Source organism: Seriola aureovittata, chromosome 8 (assembly GCF_021018895.1).
Source record: "Seriola aureovittata isolate HTS-2021-v1 ecotype China chromosome 8, ASM2101889v1, whole genome shotgun sequence".
Classification (NCBI taxonomy): Eukaryota; Metazoa; Chordata; class Actinopteri; order Carangiformes; family Carangidae; genus Seriola; species Seriola aureovittata.
In genome coordinates this window covers 20,244,334-20,267,552 of record NC_079371.1, presented here as the reverse complement: position 1 = coordinate 20,267,552, position 23,219 = coordinate 20,244,334, and the positions used below count along the sequence as shown (strand labels likewise).

The 23,219-nt window shown below is 42.0% G+C and overlaps 1 protein-coding gene across 6 annotated transcripts in view; it reads right to left on the bottom strand.

Annotated features, from left to right (window-relative positions):
• ablim3 (actin binding LIM protein family, member 3) overlaps positions 1-21,853 on the bottom strand; it is a 44,760-nt gene extending 22,907 nt beyond the window's left edge. For all 6 annotated transcript variants that reach the window (XM_056383484.1, XM_056383485.1, XM_056383486.1 and 3 more), the window contains exons 1-3: positions 21,398-21,853; positions 12,151-12,273; positions 465-648 (exon numbers count right to left, since the gene is read on the bottom strand). In XM_056383484.1, the coding sequence (XP_056239459.1) occupies positions 465-648; positions 12,151-12,273; positions 21,398-21,410 (320 nt within the window). In that variant the 5' untranslated portion in view covers positions 21,411-21,853. The remainder of the gene's footprint in view (positions 1-464; positions 649-12,150; positions 12,274-21,397) is intronic.
• Between the last annotated feature and the right edge of the window lie 1,366 nt (positions 21,854-23,219).

Genomic DNA, 23,219 nt, shown 5'->3' with positions numbered 1-23,219 from the left:
TAAATAGGCAACTGTTTGCTCAAATGCTCAACATATCAAATTTATAAACTGATACTGTACCCAAATACACTGATACAAAAAAAAAATAAAAATCTATTCTTACCACGAGGCAGTCCTACTTATTGATTTGTGGCAACAAATTTGTATTTGCCAGACATACAGGAAGCATATATCACAGAATAAAGGATGTAGCAATTGGATAAATTTCGATATCTCACAGCGTAGAGTTTCATACTGTATGTCATATGCCAAAGAGGAGAAAAGTTAGTGACTAGCTGGTAAACATATTGGAACATTTAGTAGCTAAAAAGAACATCTGACTTTCATTTGCTTGATTGCAAAACAGAACTCTAAATTAATGCTCATGTTGCCCTTGTGTTGTCCAACCATATGTGCTACTCTAACCTTGCACTTGGGAGATTGTGTGTCTGTTTGTTTGTGTGTGTGTGTGTGTGGATTTATACCTGCAAACACTGCAGACAAAGCACTTGGGGTGGTACGTGCGTCCCAGAGCGGAGACCACCTCTCCTGTAATGAAGCTGTCACAGCGGTCGCAGCGTGTACCATACAGACGCTGATAGTCTGCTGTGCAGATGTACTCGCCCTTCTTCTGGAAGAAGCCAGATCGTGCAAGATCACAGTTACACACTGTGGAGAGAACAGGGGGAAAGAACGTGAGAGAGTAGGATACTTCAAACAGTAAAGTACATGGAATAATCTGTGGAAAAAGAAATGCTATTTTTGGCTCTCCATTCTCAGAAAACATATCAAGGTTTTCTGTCATGTGCTCTTAAAATCAAATTCAACAACACAACACTCAGCAGTATTTTACAAGTCGTATTTTTTGTTTTCTTTATTGGGTTGTGTTTTTTTCAGTCTGAGCACCTTCCTTTTTACCTGGTTGTGTGTGCATTGGTGCTTGTTTGTGCTGTGTGTATGTGTGTCTTCACACATGGCTGCTGGGGAAGTTATTCGGCTCCAGACAGAGGTGAGCCAATTTGCTCAGATGGGAATATAATGATATAATCAGTGGAAAAGTCATTTTGTGCTAAACAATGTGAAGAAGGTGAGAAGCAACAAACTGCAAGTTCCCGGCACCATCAGAACATCGACTACAGTCTCATTGGATACCGACGGAGAAGACATTGAAATCATTTACCGTGTATGTGCAAGGTTGTGTACTTGTGTGTCTCTATATTGTATAGCCTGAGCAGACAATTTGTGCTACAGCACTTTGCCATGTAACAGAGAGTGAATTCCAGTGCGTGTAACAGTATAGCTAAGAGGCGTTTTCACGGCTCAGTGGCCAGTACGGTTGCTAGTCTCTGGTTTCTACCCAGTCTCTGCGGTTTACCGACAGGAAGAGTCGACAGTTATTGTAACCTCCGGCTGGAAAAAATGCTGTGACCTGACACACATGGCACTGATGAAGGTCACATGCTGTGCAAAACAAATTCAGCTTTCCACACGTGTTCATGTATGAACAGTCATGGTTCTTTTAAAAGTGTTTAAAGCCACTGAGAATATCTTGAAACCAGCATCAAGAGAACGTAAACCTTCACCACCGCTGAACTTGACACGCTACTTGGACATTATAGTATTGCTACTCAGCCAGGACCAGATACCAGGAGCGACTCCAGTCTTTATGCTAGGCTAAGCTAACTGACTGCTAAATCTATTGAGTCAGTCTTTTCATTTAAAGTAGCATATTATCCAAAATCTCAAGCTATTTCATTAATACCCATTTCTTTGTCAAGATTTAATGCTACTACAGGGCAATAAAAGAAAAATATGCACCGCCAACCGCAGAAAGTGGTCCAACAGAATAATCTGCACTGAGCATACAGACTCTTGTCTTAATGATTCCTAAAAGCTTAACAGACATGTGCTCTCCTTTAGGCATGAAGAGCAGATTCTAGCTGTAAAAAACCCTCAGATCCTCCTGATAAGCCCGCAGCTCAGGTGAAACAGGAAGTCATGGAAAAGAAGAAAGATCAGTGGCTTTAAAAAAAAAAACAGCTCCTGGTAGACAGAACAGACACCCAAGATGTTAGAAGACAGCAGAGAATCAAATAATCAGACCACAGTTTGCACTACTAGGAAACACAACTCAATATTCTGCACATTCTTGTCCCTGGCAACAAAAGATAATATGTTTATTGTAACACAACTGATTTAATCAACTTTTCCTAAAATATTCCTCAAATCACTTATAGGAACAATTACCCCTGAAAACATGTTTCTGTACTGAATCCAAACCATGACCATTATCACAGCATGAAAAAATAGAAATATAATCTACATCATGTGGTTAACAATATCAGGTCTTACAATAAGGCTCTGAACACACTGCAAGTAAATGAAATGAGTAAATAAACCAGTAAACACAACAAATCATCATTCTGCTAGAGGTGGAATGAAGCGCCTCGAATAATAACTGACTCCATACTGCTCATGTTATACAGACTGCAGCTACTGCTACAGGCTATACTTGGCTCCCTATAGCCACCAGATTTCAGTGTTTGCTGGCAGGCTGAGAGTTCAAAGACACACAGACACAGACAGACACACACACACATGCACATAAACCCTTCAAAGGGCCTCATTTAATCTCAAGCTGTTTATGAGTGGAGCATATTGACTTAATGGTGTAATAAAAGATCAATGGGCCCTCACTTAAAAACAAAACAATCTCAGCTCCCACAGGAGGATGGAAACACATAAATCCATCCCCGATGAGATGGCACCGCGCATACGCAGTGATAGGATGATGAAATGGGACAGCGTGCATGGTGAGATATGATGATGGATCTTTATCATTACGACAGGTCATTGGCATCAAGGCGAGGCGGCAGAAGAGCAGAAGTAGGGAGCAATGGGAAGAAGGAGGAAAAGGGGATGGACTAAAATATCCTGTTTATAAAACTGTGTGTATGTATGTGCATGCGTGAGTGTGTGCATGTGCCAACCACATTTCCAGAGCTGCTGAACAATGGCACAGAGCTTCAGAAAGTGTCCCCGCTGCAGTTTGGACCAGACTAACTAAGGCTCTTACCAAAAACCCAAATCACAGGCTATCTGATGCCTTCATGGAAAATGGGAAATGGAGGGAAAATATTTCCACATCTACTAAGCTCTTCACCATGGAAAAAAAAATCATTGTGTATTGAAATGGTCCATAACATTAATCTAATGGAAACAATGGTTTTTAACCTTTGAAAACAAAATTGAAGTAAATTTACCGCTATCATTTTTTTCTGGTTCTCTTTTTTTGTCTTTTCCTTCTCCCTTGCTCCATCTCATCTCTCTCTCTCTCTCTCTCTCTCTCTTAAAATTACTTGCTTTTCAATCTGCTCCCAGATTGATTTTCAAATGACTGGAATCTGCTCAATTAGCCTAATGCACTGCATTAGCATACGGACGCCAAATCACAGCCCGGCTGACTGGACCTGCTCAGGCTGGATTGGATGGGCCGGCTGGATGGTTCACCTGTTCTGGCTAATCACACTGTTTTCTTCTGACTGGACGATTGGCTAGATGCAGTGCAAAGGACGTCCCCCTTCCTCAGTTGCCATAGGAGACATAAACCTTCCACAGTTGCCCTAGAGACAGCTAGGTCCCAGTATGAATGATGTGATGGTGGTGGCACATGTGGTGGTGGTCTGATTGGATTGGTGGCTGTAAATACGAAATGTTATGTGGGATGATAACTAGCAAAATAACAAAAGTCTAAGCACTACAGTGAAGTTTTCACTTAAATTAAGCAAAAACTAATATGTAATTTATATCTTGATTGTTCTCACTTTGCCAGAAATAATGTGGGAGGAACCCTATAAAAAATTTCCCAAATATCATTAAAGGCATCATCAGAAAATAACAAGTCCCTATGAAATATATGAATATGTGCTGAATATATGTGAGGTACAGTGAGTTATAGATGAGAAATAAAACAATCATTTTGTGTGGGTTTTCAGTTAATTGAAAATATAGCTTAAAAATCAAAATATGGATGAAATAAATAAAATAAAAATAAAAATATCTTAAAGTTCCACAAGTGAACACAAACCATGTATTTCCAAATTTGGTGATTTTGAATATTCCAGAGAAATGAAAGGATTAGGCTTAGCTTTATTGGTTCAGAATATTTGCTCAAAATGAATTATGCATTATGTAGGTCATGAAATGTTGACACTTTGGAGATACATGGTATTCAAAAAATAGTGATTTTTTTTATAAGTACAAATACTGATGTTGTGCTACTGAATCAGAGTGAATCATTTTCCACATAACCACAAAGTTACTTATTGCATACTTTATATTTTGTTGTGCACAAGCATAAGTGACAATTGCGGTGAATTGTATTAAACTGAATGATTACAAAGTCAATGTTAATACATTAAACTATGTGTGTCCAAACAAAAAAAAATTGTGCAAGAAAAATGCCAAAAATGAATTAAAGAATCTATGTTTGCACCTGTTCAAATGAACCTTTATGGTCCAAAGGTAAAAGCAACTTTACATTCTTCAAACCTCCCTAAAAGAGCCTCCTCTTTTTTCAGCCTACTTGCAGCCATACCCGCTACTTTTCAAGTTCTCTCATTTCAGCACTAACCACCAAGCGAAGCCTTTAAACTTTCCCTCCACATGTTGTAGTTGCCAGCGCGGTGGGTGGAGCTGGGTTAGAGCTCGGTGTCTCCGCTGCTGTGGAGACGTGGTTTAGCTTGGCTCCCAGAAGAAAGGTTTTGGTTACGGCCGCACAACCACCACCACATGATGCGGACACCCAGCCATAAAAACAGCAGCCCAATACAACTGACGCAGAACCAGACTGGTCTGTTTCACTGTCTGATGAATGGCCTTCGGGGATTTATACTGTAGCTCATGACTCATGGGAAAGTGCACGCAAATCATAGAAATGAAAAGCGTTTGCTGTTTGTATGAGAAATGTGTATTATTTTATGGAGACACATCATCAATTATCAATCATAATCAGGTTTGCAAGACTAAACTACATTAAAAGACTATCATCTATTTGCTAATTTTATGATCTTTGCCTGAATGGCACTCTAATGAGAGAAACTAAAAGATGGTGCGAGTCTCCTTTATATTGCTCTTTTTTGGCATTGCAGGAAGTTAACATCTAGAGATTATAAGTCCAGTGATTAGAGGTTAGCATGTAGGCTGGTGTCTGCAGCTGTGGTCATTAGAACTACACTGATTAGACACCCACAGGGGGTCTGCATGATTGGGTATTTATCTCCAGCCAACAGACGCAATTAAAATTCCCTTCTCAAAGTCGGCCCGGGCCGGAACCCCAAAATAGTCCTGACACCCCCGCCCCCGCCCCCTCCTCCCCTTCTCTTTCTCTGTCTTTCCGTTTCAAGACTGCTTCCAAATCTTTGTGGCTCTTAGCACAAGGTCTCCACTTTATCTCAATTTGCACCTTCTTTTCTCACTACTACAGACCATAACTCCATGCAACCTTCCCTTTCTTTCAGTCTCCCCTCCCTCCCCCAGCTCATTATGCAACTGTTAGGTCTCCATAATGTGCTATTAAGTAAACAGACATGCTTTGTACAGTACATCAAAGTAGCCCTGCAGCATATTCTAATTGTTTTAGTGCTGCTGTCAACATTATGCAAATTTTCAAGGCTTTTTTTTTTTTTAACTTAATAATAGAGGCAGCTACAGATATTTCAGTTAAGAGGCATGTATGTAGCAGGGCAGTGACAAGTTTCAGCAGGGGAGGTACTCACCTATTCACCCTCACATCTGCGCTACCAACGTGGGGCCCAGGCTCCTCTGCCCTCCCCCTGTCCCCCGGATCTGAGCCCCTCTGACAGGAGGAAACACTTCAAGAGTAAATAATGTGTTTTCTCAAGTTGTGCCAAATCGCAGGGTGGGAGAAGAAGTGGTCAGACAGACAGGAAGAGGAGAGAGACAAAAGTCTACAGTCCACACTAGCAGCTCTGTGAAGCTGTACTGAGGCACTCTGCTTTGAACTAAATACCAATGACAGTATGCTTACATGCTCACAATGACAATACCAACATGTTGATATTTATCATGTCGCTATTTCAGTTTTAGCATGCTATCATTTGATTATAAGCAGTAAACAAAGTAGAACTGCGACAGATCTAAATGTCTAAATTAGTTTTGCAGACACCAAATTGAAAGGTATCATCGAGTTATAACAGTTCATCCTGTGGGAACATGAATATGTTTGTCAAATTTCATGGCAATCCATCCAGTAGTTGTTGATCCATTTCACTTTGAACCAAAAATGTCAACTTGCTGGTGGTGCTAGAGGAAAACTCAGGGGATCACTAAAGTTGTTGAATTCATCCTCAGAGGAACATGAATGCCTGACCCATCGTGACAATCCATCCAACAGTTTTTAAAGACATTTTGCTCTGAACTAAAACCTCCTGGTGGTGCCATAGGAAAAGTTAAAGAATCAATAGAGTCAGTGGGATACATTGTCTGGGGACCATGAATGAAAATGAAAATTTTGTGTCAGTCCATAGAGTAGATGTCAAGTTATTTTACTGAATAATTGGAAAAACGGCAAATGTCAGGGGCTCAACAAAGTCCTTAGGATTCATCCTCAGGGGAAGATGAATGTGTGTACCCAATGTCATGGCAACCCAACCTTACAGCTGTCAAGATATTTCATTCAAAACCAAAAATGTGAATGTCGTGGTTACACTAGGTGGTGTGGATCACCAAATTAAATAGAATTCATTTCTGGGGACCATGAATGTCTGTGCAAATTATGAAGAAATCCTTCCAATGGTTGTTCAGATATTTCACGCTGGACCAAAGATGTGGACTGACACTACCATCCCTAGAGCCATGCCACTATAGAATGGAAAAAAGAAAAAGAGTAACAGAAAACGGAGACGTGGTCAGAGAAAAGGGCAGAAGGGGAGGGAGCGCGAGAGCGAGAGCGAGGCAGCTAAAGGCTAAAGCAGAGAGAAATAGTGCATGAGTGACAGGGTTCCCCTAGCATTTGGCTGCAGTAGCTGATGGAGACAGATGGTTGCCCAGTGGAGTCCCCTCATACCAGCAGACCAGCCCTGCTGCTGAGGCCTTCAGCTTTTAACCCTCTGAGGGCCGATAAGAGACTCAGCTGAGGGGAAAATAGGCGTGAATGAGATCACACACACACACACAGACGACCAAACTGCTAGAGATGGGGCCTTGTAATACACAATAAAAATACTCCACAGCTCCAGCACTGTGTACAGATCTGCTGGTTTAGTGTGTGCATGTGTGTGTTTGTTCAACACAGCAGGGTTTGTTGCTTAATGATCCTCTTTATCATTCAGAAATCACTCCTTCACTGAGCCAGACACTTGCACACTTAAGCGTCTCCAACTCACCATGGCATAAACACACACACACACACACACACACACACACACACACACACACACACACACACACACACACACACACACACACACACACACACACACACACACACACACACACAAAGACAATAGGCAGGGCATCAGCGTGTGAAAATCCCTCAGGACAGTGACGCTTGAGAGAGACAAGCGGAGGAATAATCCCTGTCATCTATCCTGGATCCTGGAGAGTTGTCGGGGAAGAGCGCCGCTGCCTGCCGCGCTCCCCTCTCTCTCCGCCGGAATCTCTCCCTAGCAACCAGGCACTGGCGTGGTGATTGGACCAGCGTACCAGTGGTTGCTATAGCTACAGGAAGCTCCCCTTCCCTGTAACCCCCACTTTTTTTCTGTGCTGTGTCTTTCTTTCTGTTTCTCCTCATAACCTTTCTTTCTTTCTTTTTCTCTCTATTCTTCGTACTATTTATCTTTTCCCCTCCCTTCCTCCCACTAGCTTTCTCTCTAGTCTTTCCCTTGCCTTCAGAGAGCAAAAGAGAGGCACAGTACAGTAGGTTGATGTTATTAACACCGAGGTTGAGTGATGGGGGCTAATGGCATCCAAAGGGAGGCTGGACTGACTGTATCAGGTCCGCAGAGAAAGAGACAAAGATGCTGCAATTTTACAAGAGCCCTGGTGAGAATACCAGCTAAAAATGGAGCATTAGCAGAGCAGTCAAGTATTTATCTGACCTGTCTGTGTAAATCTGCTTTTCCCTTTAGCACTGTTTTATGAGAGAGATCTGTTTTGTCTCTGAAAATAAATAACTACTGGGAGCAGCTTAGCAGTTTATGTGCGAATGTGTCTGTGTTTGCATCCGTCTCTGCTTGTATATTTGTTTCTCTGCCTCTGTGTTTTCTTTTTTGTTAGCATGTGAGCTGACTTTCACAGGAAACACATGTCTATTTTGCCCTTGATTTATGTCTGTTAGCTTTGCGCTCGTGCCACTGACAGGCCTCGCTGTTTCTGCTGGAATCTAAGAGTGCCAATTATGCCTCAGAGGCGGGGTGAATGTGGTCACTATGTCATTAGGCCAGTATGCACGAGTCAGTCCGTCTGCCGGTAATACAACACCACATCGTCCACACACTACAGCCCGCCGTTTCACTGAGAAGTGCTACGGGATCTACATAATCCACAAATACACCCCCACTGCCTTCTCTGTGTCTGGAGTTGATGCATCAAGCTGTGAGCTGGCTTCTGTCTTCAGCATTTTCCACAGACTCCTTTCTCGAGTTGATTGCGTGGCGGCTTTTTCATGCTATAATCAGCTGCTGTATAATAGGTTAAACGCACATGATTGGTGATCTGTTCCTCTGACTAATGCATGACAGAGGAATTATGATAATGTGGTATTCGCAAGGTAATGTGACTTGAGAGAGTGTGGACAGGACAGATGAATGTATTTCTACATGCTAAGTGAATGTGTGTGCTCACAGTGTCTCTGAGTGTGTCTCCATTTAGGGCTGAGTGATCACATTCTGGTCAGTGGGGCATAGTCAGCCCTTTTGAGAAAAAAGGAGACAGAAATAAAAGAGAAAAAGAGGAGAAATCGGGAAAATAACCAAGATTTTATGTCATGGTTTTTCAGTGGAAATGATTGAACTGTGGTGGACACAATATCATTGGTCAAGGTCAATAACCTGGGTAAACACGCTGATCCTCTGAAAAAAAAATTGCCCCGCAAAGAACGAAATCAAATGTTGAAACACACCCCAATCACAGAGTTTATAAACATGTCTGACAGATAAGGCAATTGGCTGGTGGCAGTGGATTGTCACTCTGGTACAATGGTATAATACAGTTTAGCCATTAGCCTCCAAATCGCATGCCCTGCATGCCAATGTCATCCTGTCCCAAGATGAGAAATTGATTTCATGCTTGGGTGACTGTCATCAGGAAAAAAAGAGTGGAAAGCAAGAGAAAGAAACAGAGGGAGAGGGAGAAAAACTAAAAGAAAAGCAATAGCGAGATGGAAAAATATAGAAATTCAATCTTACGTCCTGTTATTTCATTCAGAGCTATTCAGCCTCAGAAAATATAGAGGGGGACTAATGAGAAGCACACAATAGCAACAGAGACAATATAGAGTAGATGGAGTTTATGAAGTTCAAAACAACATACAACATGTTTGTGTGTGAGGAGGGGGGTTTACACACCGAACAATAAAAGCTTTAGAAAAGTGCCGGCTGTGCAGAGGCCCATACAGGAGAGCATATTACGGGCAGGGATGTGGCAGAGCCTGGCCGCACAATAGTGCCCCACTGCCTCATGGGATGAGGAGAACTCTCTGGAAGATGAGAAGGGAGGGCTGTCTGATAGGTGTATTTAACATGATGCTCATCGCTGACAGCTTTCCATTACTTTAACGCTGCTGTGAGAGAAGTGGTTGAGAGGGAAAGGAAGAAGAGAATCAGACTGGTATTACACTCAAGTGATGATGTAATGTTTAGGCGACAAACAGTACCCCCATCCCCCCTCTTCTTCTCTTGTCTGCCGGCTTCCTGTGTTCACCCCCTGTTTTCTCTGGGGCACAGAATAGAGCCTTCCGATTGGTTAATAGCACCATAGAGATGCTGAGAATATCCACCAACCAGGGCCCGGGTGCCCCTTCACACCGTTACCACAGCAACCCCTCACAACTCACATAGTGAGCGTGCGTGCATGTATGGATGCGCACGCTCGTATGCACGAGTGCGTGTGTGTATGTGTGCACTATAAGCTTGTGTGTGACGGCTACACATAGGAAACGTAGCAACAACCCTCCAATGAATAGCCTTCAGTGAGTTTATCTACTGTAGAACGGCTTTATGTGCAACAACAGTGTAGTGCAGCTCATACAATAACAACCACAACTCACTCAGCTTCCTCTCCTCGCTCTGAAAACAGCTGCTGAAGACATGACTTACATAAAAACCCAGCTTTGAAAGATTGCCCAGGATGACTGAGTCCTTTGAAGCATTAACTATAAAAAGTTTTTCTTTAAAGTGTATATGGGCCTACATGTGTTAAGATGCTCAATTAAATGAAATGAAGCTGGTATAAAGACATAAGTAACAGTATCACTCAGTCTAATGAAAAACAAATTGAAAGAATAAATCTTAAAAATTGTTTTTTTTTGCCTCCTCTGTATTGAACTGAAATTATTTAAATAAATATAGTTTGATGCAAAAGGGAAGTTTCTAGCATTATGATACTATATATATTACAATTTAAATATTAAATATTGGATCCTTAATTTCCCGGGAAAAGGCAGGACACATTTCTCGAGTGCATTTGAAGGAGCCTTGAAATGGGACAGCCTTGTCGCCTAGCTGTAACACAATCAGTCTTCAAGCCTTCGAAGGATGCAGCCCCTGAATTGAGACGAACCCACAGTGTACTTACATCAGAGAACCATAAAATGCTTTGGCCTTCAATTATACAACTCTGCCAGTGTGACATCATGTCAACATAATTCAGTTGAGCCCATGAGAGATGATGATGAGTGATGAACAAAGTGGAGGAAAGATTTATCTAAAATTATGTTAGATAAGTTCCTCATTATGCAATAAATGCCTGTGATTAGATGACTGTTGAGTACACATTTCCTCTTAATTTTGCTTAATGTTGCTTTTTTTCAGAGTCATCTGCAAATGACTGAAGAGTAACCCATGACTGACTGTCTTTGCTTCAGAAATAGCACTATTAACATAAAACTGAGAACACTTGCTCCAGGCCGTACAGCAGCATGACAAATAACATTTGTCGGTTCTTTGATTTCTAATTTGCATATGCACAGATACTCGACTGACATAAGCCCCTTTCAGACCTGCACTTAACTCTGCAAATGTCTGCAATTTTACATGTCAGCTCGCTGCCTGAAAAGGACCCTTTTTCCAGACAACTTTTTCCTGCGGTCTTGCTCAGCCAAATAAAAAAGAGCATCCTATTCATCAGATCATCAGCTTCCTAAATTTGACTCTTTTATTGATACAGCTTGCACCATGAAACTCCAGCAAAACGTTTTGCCCACAAATGAGAGCTAAACAGAGCAAAAATTTAATGTAAAAATATATTTTTTTGCCGACTTCCTAACAACCTATATTTGATCTATATTCGCAAAGTAAGACTTTCACTAGTTTCTTGGGTGGACATGTATTTCCCACCACCTCGAACTATTTAATCAGATATATAAACCCAGAAATCTCACAAATACTGTACATCCCACACTATTCCTGCTGTAAGGGGATGTGCAATTATGTCAGCGCTGTATGTGCTGTAGGTCACCAGTGCGCACCTGTAGCTCTGCAAAGCTGGTTAAGACAGTCTCATTAGACCACAGCATACAACGAGAGAAAATCCCCTCCAAGTTGGCAGCGCAATAACAAGCTACTTTAGCAGGAGCCTAAGCCCCCTGCAAGGCACCTCTGATCCGTTCCAATCCTCACTGTGGGCTAATAGTAGCACTCAGCATGTACACCGGGAGGTAGATGAATGAGCGAATACAGAGTATATCTGTCAATGTGTGCATGTGGGAGTGTGTGTAGGAAGGGTAAGGATGTGACCATGATAGATGTCTAGTTTCTGCTCTACCACTGGAATCTGAGTCCCACTTATATAACTTTAACAACATTTATGAGCAGGGCCATCCAGGCCCAGGGACTTTGCAAGACAACACCTGTTTGTCTGATCACTTCAGCCGTTTGTCTGCTCTAGTGCTTGCTGTGTTGTGTTGTTCCGGATCAAGTTCCCATTTCTTACCGGTGCAGGTGAAACACTTGACGTGAAAGTGGGTGTCTTGTACTCGTACCACCTCTCCTTTGCAGACTTCACGACATCGCTGGCACCGGATTGGTCCAGAACTCCGCTCACCACCCATCGAGCCTGTGTGATAAGACAAAAAGACACATTTAAAATTCTATTTCAATGTTCAATTTAAGCAGACTTTCATGCATTTGAAGAGTGATTGCTCCAAAAGGTGTCTCCTCCATGGCCCAACCTATCCCAAGATTCATTGCCAGCAGTAATGAAAATAATATAACAGCAAACTGAGGATTACACTTTTAAATGTAAGTACTGGGTTTCAGCTTAGGTGCTTTGTGACGCATCGGTAAGGGGAGGCTTTTGTGGCCGTTGCAGACCGCGAATGCCGAACTGAACCGAGACGATCATCTGAAGGATTCGGTCCGTGAATTGGAACATAGCTTCTGTCTGTCAAACTTTTCATTCTTGCACAATACATATTCAGTGTATAATGAGAACAATGGAAGATGTACTACAAGAAATTCTTTGTAATTTGGAAAACAATAGGTCCTTGATTTCAGAGAGTGGTAGACAAAAACAGGCTTCTCAATTCTTGCCACAAACCATCTGAAATGACAACTGCTATATCAGACACAACAATCAAGCTAATTAAGCTTTACATTAGCTTTACTGTTTGGTTGAAACTGGTTATAAATGCTCTCTCCAGCTTACTTGTAGTTGACTTGTTTGTCTTAAACATGTACTTGATAATTATGTAAATTATGAGGAGTTTTTTTTTGCTTACTTTTATTGACATAACCTATAACTTGAAAAAAATATTATAGTTTGAAAAGTCCCTGGCCTAGAAAGTGTTACTTACCCATTTTATATTTTTGGTTTTGGAAAGGGTTACAAATAAATAACAACATGGAGAAACCCAAAGCTCGACAGGCCTGTTATGCCTAGTTAAAGTTGTCAGCTATGATTGGACAATTGTTCGTAGGAGCGATTTAGCAAACGGTAAATTATGTAACTTTCTTTAACACAAATAGTTTTACCTCCCAGTTATTGGTATACAATAAAAACATAATTGGCCAATCATGTAGTCTTAAATCTTATATTGTATTACTTAATAATTAAGTTATATCGGCACTGTCGATCACACACATGCAAAGCTGACAAACCACCATTTTTCAGTAGCACAGAAAGGAGAGCGTTTCCAACCACAGCAAACACAATGGAAATAACAAAACATCGTATTGATTATAAATTAGAACAGATTTCATCATCATGACGTTCATATTCCAACATTTCTCCATTGTTGGCAGCAATGCATTCCTGTAACTGGGGCCCTGTGCACACTATAGACTGTGTGCAGTTCGCACAATAAGATCAGAGTGTTGCTCTGTCAACACTTGTTCTGAAGCTGTGAGGTCTGACACCTATGTAAGATGGGTAAGCTCCAGGCTTTCTCTCCCAGTATCTCTATTTTTCACACACTCATATGGGCTGACACAAATACACACATACACAAGCACACTGCCGCATGAGGTTAGAAAGTGGCTGGATCCTCTTACCTTATTATGCATTAGCCTACATGTCAGACTCCTGCAAGCCTGATAGCTATATTTCACATTGTCAGGAAGGCAAGTTCTCACTTACAGCCTTAGCAGTAATGGGATAAATGCTATCACAAGCAAAAAGGTCAAAATGATAGATTAATTTGATCTTAAATGAGTGGGGGAAATTAATTTATCTAAGACCTCTTAGCTTATTAGAGGCTCTTTAAAGGTCCATCTTCATCCTTAAGGCAGTAAACAGATTCTCTTGCATACACAAGCAGAGACAACCAGCCTCCCAATACTCTGGGAGTCTGTGCCAGAACAGCTGGGTTCACTGTCTCTTATTTAGCTCCCATCTTCTTTAAGGAGCATCTGAGTGGTCCTACACTCGGTGGAAGGGGTATAATGGCAGAGCAACCAGCTTCATCCAGCTACTGATTCCATTTCACTGGATGAATCTCGAAGGACTCTCAGCACTTAAAAAAGTCTAACAGCCTTGCATGCCTCACAGCCTGAGCTCCCTTTGCATGCTCCGAGCTTGACAGCAGTATATGCGTGGGGCAGGCTGAGCGTGAGGACATACATCCATGGGTGCAAGAGAAAATGTATGCATGAGTGTAGTTGTTTACTTTTCTGTACAAGACAGAACTGTGGGCAATGGAAAATATGCAAGCATGATTTATTCCCACTCCCAGTCTCCCACACTCTCTGTTAGTTCATTGTTTCCCCCACAATGCTGGCAGCACCACTGGGACCGAATACCCTGCCTGATAAGTGCCCAGCCACTGGTTCAAATAATGACACTCCCTTGAAAATGTGTTTGTGAGACCAGGCAAAAGGAAGGCAGTCTTGTGGTAAAACCAAATTGGAGCAACACTGATCCCATCAGGTGTGAATGAGAGATAATGGGAACTAATGGCAGTACATGCAACAGTGCCAACACCTACTGGAAACACACAGGACATGTATTTATAATGCTGACCTTCTGAAAGTGGGCCAAAACAAACCTCTGGCATAGTATAACATCCTCTGCTCTCACAGCCCAGCCAGGCAAAGTTGTATAAAGGGAATAACATACATCAAAACTGAGCAAAGTGCTGAAAGAAAATTATCAGCACATACTGAAATTATACAGGAATGCAGAGGCACGGTAAAGAGCAAGCATTCTTGGTATTTTTCAACAAGTGTGTGTGAATTAATGAGATGCTTATGTAACTTGTTGAATGTTGATGACAAAAAGCCACACCTCAGCAGAGAGTCCAGGTACACAATCAGCTCAGAGGCTGTGGAATTACGTAACTCTATCTAATTGTGTCAGTGCGGCCATTCTCATTGAACGCAGCCAAGCTCTCCCCATCTAAACTCATTAAAGAGCTCTCAAACAACCCTCCGTCCTCTCCCATGCTGAGGTGTTGAGTCATTCTTCTAATGATAGCCACCCAACTGCAGGTGTAATCCACTGACTCCGAATCAGCGGCAAGTGCCCTGGGAGAATACAGCCTCCGGCAGACAGGTGATAAGAACAGGGCCAGGGTCAGAGAGCCCGACAGCATCCCCAGGGACTGAGAGGCTGCTGCTATTTCTGCCCCTGACCTGACAGCCCCAGGGAAGAACATGCTGGGAACTGAGTCACAGGGGATGCTGGGAGATTGGTGGTGACGAGGGAGACGAGTGAAGAGCAGGGCAAAGAATCAAAGAGAAGCAAATACAAAGACCGTGTAGACGAATTATTAAAAGGAAAAATATGTTGATTTGCAAGTCTGCTTTCCAAAGCTTTGTGTAGTTTTTACTCACATGCTCACTCCTCATCAGTTATATTATTTCACTGTATGAATTTTGGACACAGGGACAACTTTGGATCAGCATCTGTCATGCAGACAGACCACAGGCCTAAGCCAGGTTTAAAACAAGTCTACTTCAACTCAGTCACAGTATCTAAGCCACCTATTTGGGTGGGATAAATAACTTAAATTTTCATAAGCTAATAACAACAATCCAAAGCAAAGTAATTCTGCCTGGAATGGCTTCTTATTAACAGGTGGATTACAAATGGTTTATTATGATGTAAAAATGGATGTAAAAACTCTACTCCTTTTAGCAATAGTGCAGTGGTTCTTGGTAAGCAAACAGTTTCATGTACAAACACACAAGCTGTACACATCTCAGTCACGACTGCTAGCACACATTATTCTGTGCTAAAAGAAAGTTGGTAGCAATACCTCAGTAGAAAACCACTGAGGGATTTCTGTTGAGTTTTTTAAATTCAAGATTAATCCAATTATAAAACGCTGACATTTTTAGATGATGACAGACATTTCTAATCAGCCCAGTCTCCTAGAAATTACGTTCATAAACTGTTTGAATATAATGTTTGAATTACTTTTTGTTTGTTTTTTTGTTTGTTTTATGAATGAATAAATGAATTTATTGAGGGCAGCAAAGTCATCAGCAGGTGGTTGGGATGAATGGATGACGTACAAGGCACACAAGTCTGCGGTCAGGATTAGGCAACAAAGCCACTTCGGTTAAAGTCAGCGAGAGATCATGGTCCGGGTTAAATGTAAATAAACACTTTGTGTCTGAAGTCACTGTGAACTTTTTTCTGTATTAAAGCAGACCATGATCTTTCCCTACATTTCATGTGTTGTGTAATCATTATTATGTAATCATGTGTTGTTTCATTAAGAACTGCACAATTACCTCATCCACCCAGAGTCCATGCCATTTTCAGAGATTTAGCTTTGTCTACACAGCCCGCAAAGTGAAAGTAGCATGTTAGAGCAGCAGCAACAGCATCCCCAGTTCTCCATTTGTGTCTGCACAGGATGCGTTCACTGACAGTACTGTTGTTTTGGCAGTGTTCAGAGCCCAATCACCATTGCTGTACGCATAAAATGGACTAAAGAAGACTTAATTATGGTTGTGTGTGTAAGGTACAAGTACACAAGCAGATTGTGTAGACCGCTCCATTGATTAAAATAGAAACGCATTTGATCTGTTAGATGTGCGAGATGGACATCTAAAACAACAAAAACAACCTCCTGTGTAGACAAGCCTTAAGGTTTATCGCCTCCGGTAACTAAGAGAGATGCGATAAGCAGTAAACCCAAACATAAGCTTCACAGCATCCCCTCTGAGGGGGTCTATTGGGCTAAGACAAACATGTTTTTTTTTTTTTTTTTTTTTAGGTGAACATACACTTAATATGAGCTCATTGAAAATTAGTCACATGCTAGCAAGCAGCATAAAACAGCAAAGTATGAAATCTGGTATACTGTCTATTTTCACAACATGTCTTCCTTGTCTGTGATCTAACACAGCCAGTGATCAGGTCACTCCCCGCCTTCCCCCATTCCCTCTCTTTATCTCCCTTCGTCTCTGTCAGGACCTTGGGCAGGAGCATTCATCAGAGCGATGGTAGTGTCCAGCGGTATCACAAACATACTGTCACTCTACAGAGAGAGAGAAGGGTCAGACTGCTACTGACAGTCTGAATGATCGCTCAATCCTACCAGAAGCCAAGGTCACGGAGAGAGCAACCTAGAGGACACGCCGAACAATGTAACTGCAATGGTTTGTCTATGAGCTGAATGAGTTTACAGATTAAACGGCAACCGAATGTTATTTCCATGCAGTCTCCAAATTTTCTTTTCCATTAGGGTTGTGCAAAAATCCAACTGGACACCAGTTTAGTAACCACAATAACTGTAGCTGTAACTGATTTTATGCTGGCCTGTAAATACATACCAGTTATACATGGCTACATGAATATTCATCTGTGCATCCCAGCATCTGTGTTTGCATCTGTGCATCTTTGTCTCCTACCTTTGTTCTCTGTGTTATTGAACTAAAGCATCTGGCAGGAGGAGTGATAAATGGTGCTTGGCTCTGGTTTGGATTGTTCACCAGATGAGGCGGAAGAGCAGGAATCATATATGATGCAGCTCCCCTCCCTGTCTACCCTCACTGCAGCTGATACTTCCCATAAAACAAGAAAAGCACAATTTACATGGAACCGGTGCAGCAAATATACATAATTTAATCTAGTGCTAAGTCCTGTGTATTAATATATTTAGTTATTTTTTCCCATCTCACGCATGTTAGTCAGTGGGTCATTGGATCATGCTGACTATTCATACACTTTGGCCCTGACCAAGATGTTGTATCTTGATACTATACTGGCCGGATTTAAAATGAATATTCATGGCTCCCTGAGGGACCATTTCTTTTGATTTTGTGGACTCCCTGACATTTTGTCCAGCAGCATCATAAAATTATAATATTACCTTGATGAAGACTTTGGTCTGTGACAAGGCATCAGGAAAACTAAAGGCCGGATTTCCATGAACTTTCTATTTGTATATCTATTGTCGAGAGAATTGTTGCGCTCTTGGTGACCCGAAACACTTTCTTTTGTCGCCAACAGGTCAGCGTAATCTTTTAAAGAATTATCAAAACAATTTCAGTGAGTCACTGATGCTAAAGCTCACGCTGGTGCAGACTAAATCAAGTTTAAAGGAAATCAGATTGTTTCAAGACCTTTCTTGAACAAACTGCCAGTTCTTGGAAGTAGATCAATCAGTTTGATTCAACTGTGCTTTAAATTATTGACACATCTCTGGAAACTTCTTAAAAACAGGTGAAATTACATTTAATTAATTTAAAATGTATTCTTTTTACTTAATTTACCATTGTTCACAGGCACAATGGTGCTTTAATCTAACTGCTAATATCAGCATCATTATGTTAACATGCTGATATTTTGCAGGTAAGGTTTACCATGTTTACTATTTTAGCTTAGTGTGCTAACATTTGCTAATTAGCTCTAAACACAAAGTAGTACAGCTCAGGCTGATGGGATTAGTTTTGCAGGTAATTGGTCATTAGCCAGCATTGGACAAATTACATTTTGACCTCAGTGTGACACTTAATGAAAAGTCAGGGAGTCACTAAAGTCATTGGGTTATATTGTCTTGGAACCACTAATGTCTATAAGTCAATCCACCTGGGTAGATTATGAGATATTTTACTGGATAGATGGAAACTTTGATGAAATGGTGGTGCTATGATGAAAAGTCAGGGGACCACCAAACTCATAAGGACTCATCCTCTTGGGACCATCATTATTTGCGGCAGATTTTATTGCAATCCATCCACCCGATGTTCAGATATTTCAGTGTGGTGGACCGACTGGCCAACAAACCAACACCGCTATCCACGGAGCAAAACTGCTAGTGTGGCTAAATAGACTTAACATGAGACTAAATATCTTAGCAAAATGGACAATACTTCAATAGAAGCATGGCAACTATATTTACTGTCGATTTCCATACTTAATATGCATTCAAACAAAATGTATTAATCATTAGATTGCCTGTGACGCACAATGTCTTTTTAAAGTTAAGACAGCCACATGGGAATATTATGTGAAAGAACATTTACAGTCCCAAGTTGCAGCACTGAATTTCTCCATGACTTGAGAACTCTGTGCTGCACAGCGAGAAGCAGAGAGAAGGAGAGAGGTGTCAGTGCTGCCTGTGATGTATGGCTCTGCAGTTCCCTTCAAGTCCCTGAGCTCAATGATCAGTATATTGATCAACATGTGTTTTATCGCTCCCCTGAAACACACATACTGTATGTACGCTGTGTCTCAGAAATGCTCCGATTTATCAGTCAGGCCAAAATTTGCAAAACTGTGTCTTTACTCTTATTTCTCAGTGAGTGAATATCTGAGTATGATAAACCAAGGTCCTTTCCACCAGAAACTAACCTTCTACACCCCCAGTCCTGTCTTGTCTGCCAGCCAGGCAGAAAATAAGAGTCTGACCAGACACACACACACACACACAAAACCCAGTGAACAGGAGAGATAGAAGGCCCAGAAGATGAAGACAGACAGTCAGAGCTGTGTGTAATTACGCTGTGTGTGTCGATGGCCTCTGGACTAACACACCCAATGCAGCGGAAAACACTGCACACACTACAGCCTAACAGGCCCATTCGTGTCCAAACCTTGAGAGCGTTGAGAGCGGAGGGGAACATATGTTTGACTGACTGGAGGGAGAGGAGAGGAGATGTTCTTTCCTCAGCTGTGTTTTTATGCCTAAAGCCAGTGTACAGACACATGTCACACCACCATCTGCCTGCTGTGACACACACACACACACACACACACACACACACACACACACGGTTAAATGCAAACCACAGGTTGATGTGTTGTTGATGTGTGTGTTTGTGTGGATTCCTGTTTGAGCACATGCTTTTCAATCACAAAAAGGCTTGTGACAGCTCTCCACATGCTGGCCGCATGTGCTCCTCCCCCTCTGCGTGTCAGCTGAGAAAAGCATTTTGAAGCTTAACAAAAGAATTCTACATATTTTCTCAGGGATCCAGGAGCTGCGACACCACTCCCGGCACGCACGGCACGAGAACTGCCCGTCAGGCAAGGCTCGGTACCAGTGGGTTAAGAGCAGTGGATGAATAATGTAGTGCCACACAATGACAGGCTGGATTATGAATGATGCAGTAATACCCGGTTCACTCCTGTAGACACGGAGGACAGAGGAGGGAGGACAGGAAGTGCCTGACACCGTCAGCACCTGGCGCACATTAACTTCAACTGGCATTACTGACAGCTAAGGGACCAGGGGGGTGTGGTGGGTGGGGTGCAAGATCTAAGAATACTTAGATCGTGCAAGATCTAAATCTGCCTCATCAACCATTGATAACTTGTAAACACAACAAAGTGGAGGCGAGAATATAAACTCACATATACACACACACACACACACACACACACACACACACACACACACACACACACACACACACACACACACACACACACAGCTGACCCAGCCAGCCCTACAGGGAAAGTCCTGATTCAGCTGACAGAGGATCAGGATCACAGTCAGCTGATACAAGGTCAGCTTAGCATCACTGCAGCCACCCCCCCCCCCAGGCCGGTCTAGGATAAGTATGACAGGAGCCTTCAGGCTGTCAGAGTTATTCGTCATGTGCTGCATCACACATAATGAAACTCCATGAGACCAACAGCGGTCAGGTCAGAAACCTCCAGCTGAAGGCTTTCCCGACCCTGCATGTGTTGGAGGACAGGTGGACTTTTATGAAGAGGCAACAGCTGAAAGCCTAGGCGGTCTCCACAAGAGAGGTCAAATGCACTATAGGCTACTACTGGTGTTGAGGAGGACAAGGAAGGAGAGGAGAAGATGAAGGAGAAGTGATGGAGGGGAGAAGCAGACATTGGGAGGGTCCAAGCAACAGCTGTTATGTAGATGAAGAATCCCAAAAATGCTTCTCTTATCTGAACTCTGGGCAAATGCTACTTTGACCTCCAGATATACTTAGCTCTCCTATCCTCTCTAAACCTGCTCCAAGTCTATTATACAGGTTTGGCACATATCAGCCTGTTTGTGGGGGCATTTCTCACATCAGCCCCACATATTTGTTTTTGGATAAACAGGAAAAAAAATTAAAAGACTGTGAAATGTAATATTCTTGTATAGGTGAAGGAAGATTGTTGACTTAAACGTTTGTTTTAAAATGTTTATTACCTGTAACCTCTTCTAGCAGATACGATATAGGCTTCTATTGTTCTATAGTAGTTCTCTCTGCTCTCATCTATAGGTATTGTCCTTGCGCTTCAAGTGAAGAGATAAAGCGCGCAAGAATGGACTTACCACTGGAACTCATGATGCCCAATGTGTTCTTATCTGAAACAACGCGGCTCCGTCGAAAATAATCCCATAAAGCAAGAGCAGATCTTCACGGAGCACTTTGCTCCCTGCAAATTGTGCAACTATAAAGAAATATCCACTAAACGTAAAGGATGCTCCACACTCTCCGTAACACAGCTTCCAGTCAATTTGTGAGAAGGTGCACACTGGCAGTAAGAGGGGGTTCAAAAAAAATATAGAAGAAAAGAAAAATGAGCGAGGATATTTCCACTGATGATAAAAATCCAAATAAAGCTGCTGTTGTTGCTGTGTGGGAGTGTCGGCTGTGTTTCGTTCCGAGAAACAGACGCCGGTTACAACACAATGCTGCTCAGTCCGATTCCACCTTCACATTTTCGCTCCCGGCTCATTGCAGCTCCGCCGCGCTCTCCCTGGCGGTGTGCTGCTGCTGTCACCGCGCGCCTCTCACACACTGTCCACACACTCACAGGAAACACTGTGTCCTCCGCTTTCAAAATAAAATGAGCGAAGTCTGCCCTGAAATACCAACACCTTAATCTAAATCACAGTTTTAGGTATGCTTGCCACAGATCCCCAATTTGTAGCCCTACATTATTTTGTAAGGGCAAAAAATAAATTTAAGGGGTGCATTACTTTTCCTTAATTTACACATTAATTCGAAATATTGTTATTATGGTGAGCCCAATATAGTACAGGAGTCGTCAAAACACCAAAACTAAACCCCTTGAAAACACCTTATTTACAAAATCTCTTAAATTATAAAAATCTTAAGTAGATTTTAAGCATTAGCCTAAATTTTTCACCTTACACATTAACTTGAAACATATGGTCATCCATTCAATATTAATTTATAAAAAGGTTTAGCACCTAGGCTTTACTAGAACCTGTCTCACAGCACACTTGCACTTGTCATGAAATATGTCCTCACATAAAAGTGAAACCAGCCTATTTGATGTCAATTGGATCAGGAAGCCAAGCAACTATATAAAAAAATATGATTTTATTGTAAAAGCAAAGTTGCCTTATTTCCTGTATTGCTGTGGCTGTCTATGGATGACTTGACTACTCTCTCTTTTTATCCTGGGTTAGCGACGTCACTCTGGGCTGCTGTGGAGGCTTTGGGGACACTGTGGCCTACATCACACTGCAAAAAGTGTTAAGTGTTCAAAAGTCATTAGTCTTAGTCTTTAATTCACTTTTCACACGAGGTGAGGCCTCACCTTGTCTGAAGCATTTTAAATGAATTTAAGAATTAGTCAAACCAGCGTCATTTGATGCTGGACAGAACAATACGGGTGACAGGAGCAAAAAAAAAAAAAACAATCAAAAAAAAAAAACAATCAAAAAACAAAAACAACAAAGAGTAGGACACTTGAAACAAATTGAGAGAATCTGGAGAAGCCCTCTCAGGCGACTTGTTGGTGTTTTCGCAGGGCTGGGCTTGTTGCTAAAACTGTTATGACACCGCCCTCTTCTGGAAAATCGGCGTAAGCAAATTAGTTAATTGGATTATTTCCGGTGGAGCTGCTGACGGACAGGCCCCACAGTGTCTGATTGTGGCGTCACAGACACACGTCGACTGTATGATAAACAGCAGACTTGTCGTGCTTTCAAGGATCAGCCTTTCGTTTGCATCGAATCGGCTCAGTGCGGAAAGATCTCCATCTAATGGTCAAACAACCAGGCCCATGTTTCCCCAGGCAGTCTCAGCCAGTTGTCAATTCAAATCACGTTTAAAAACAACTGAAGTTGATCTAATGCAACTGAAAGTCAATGACCTGACAAATGACAAGACTTAAAGACT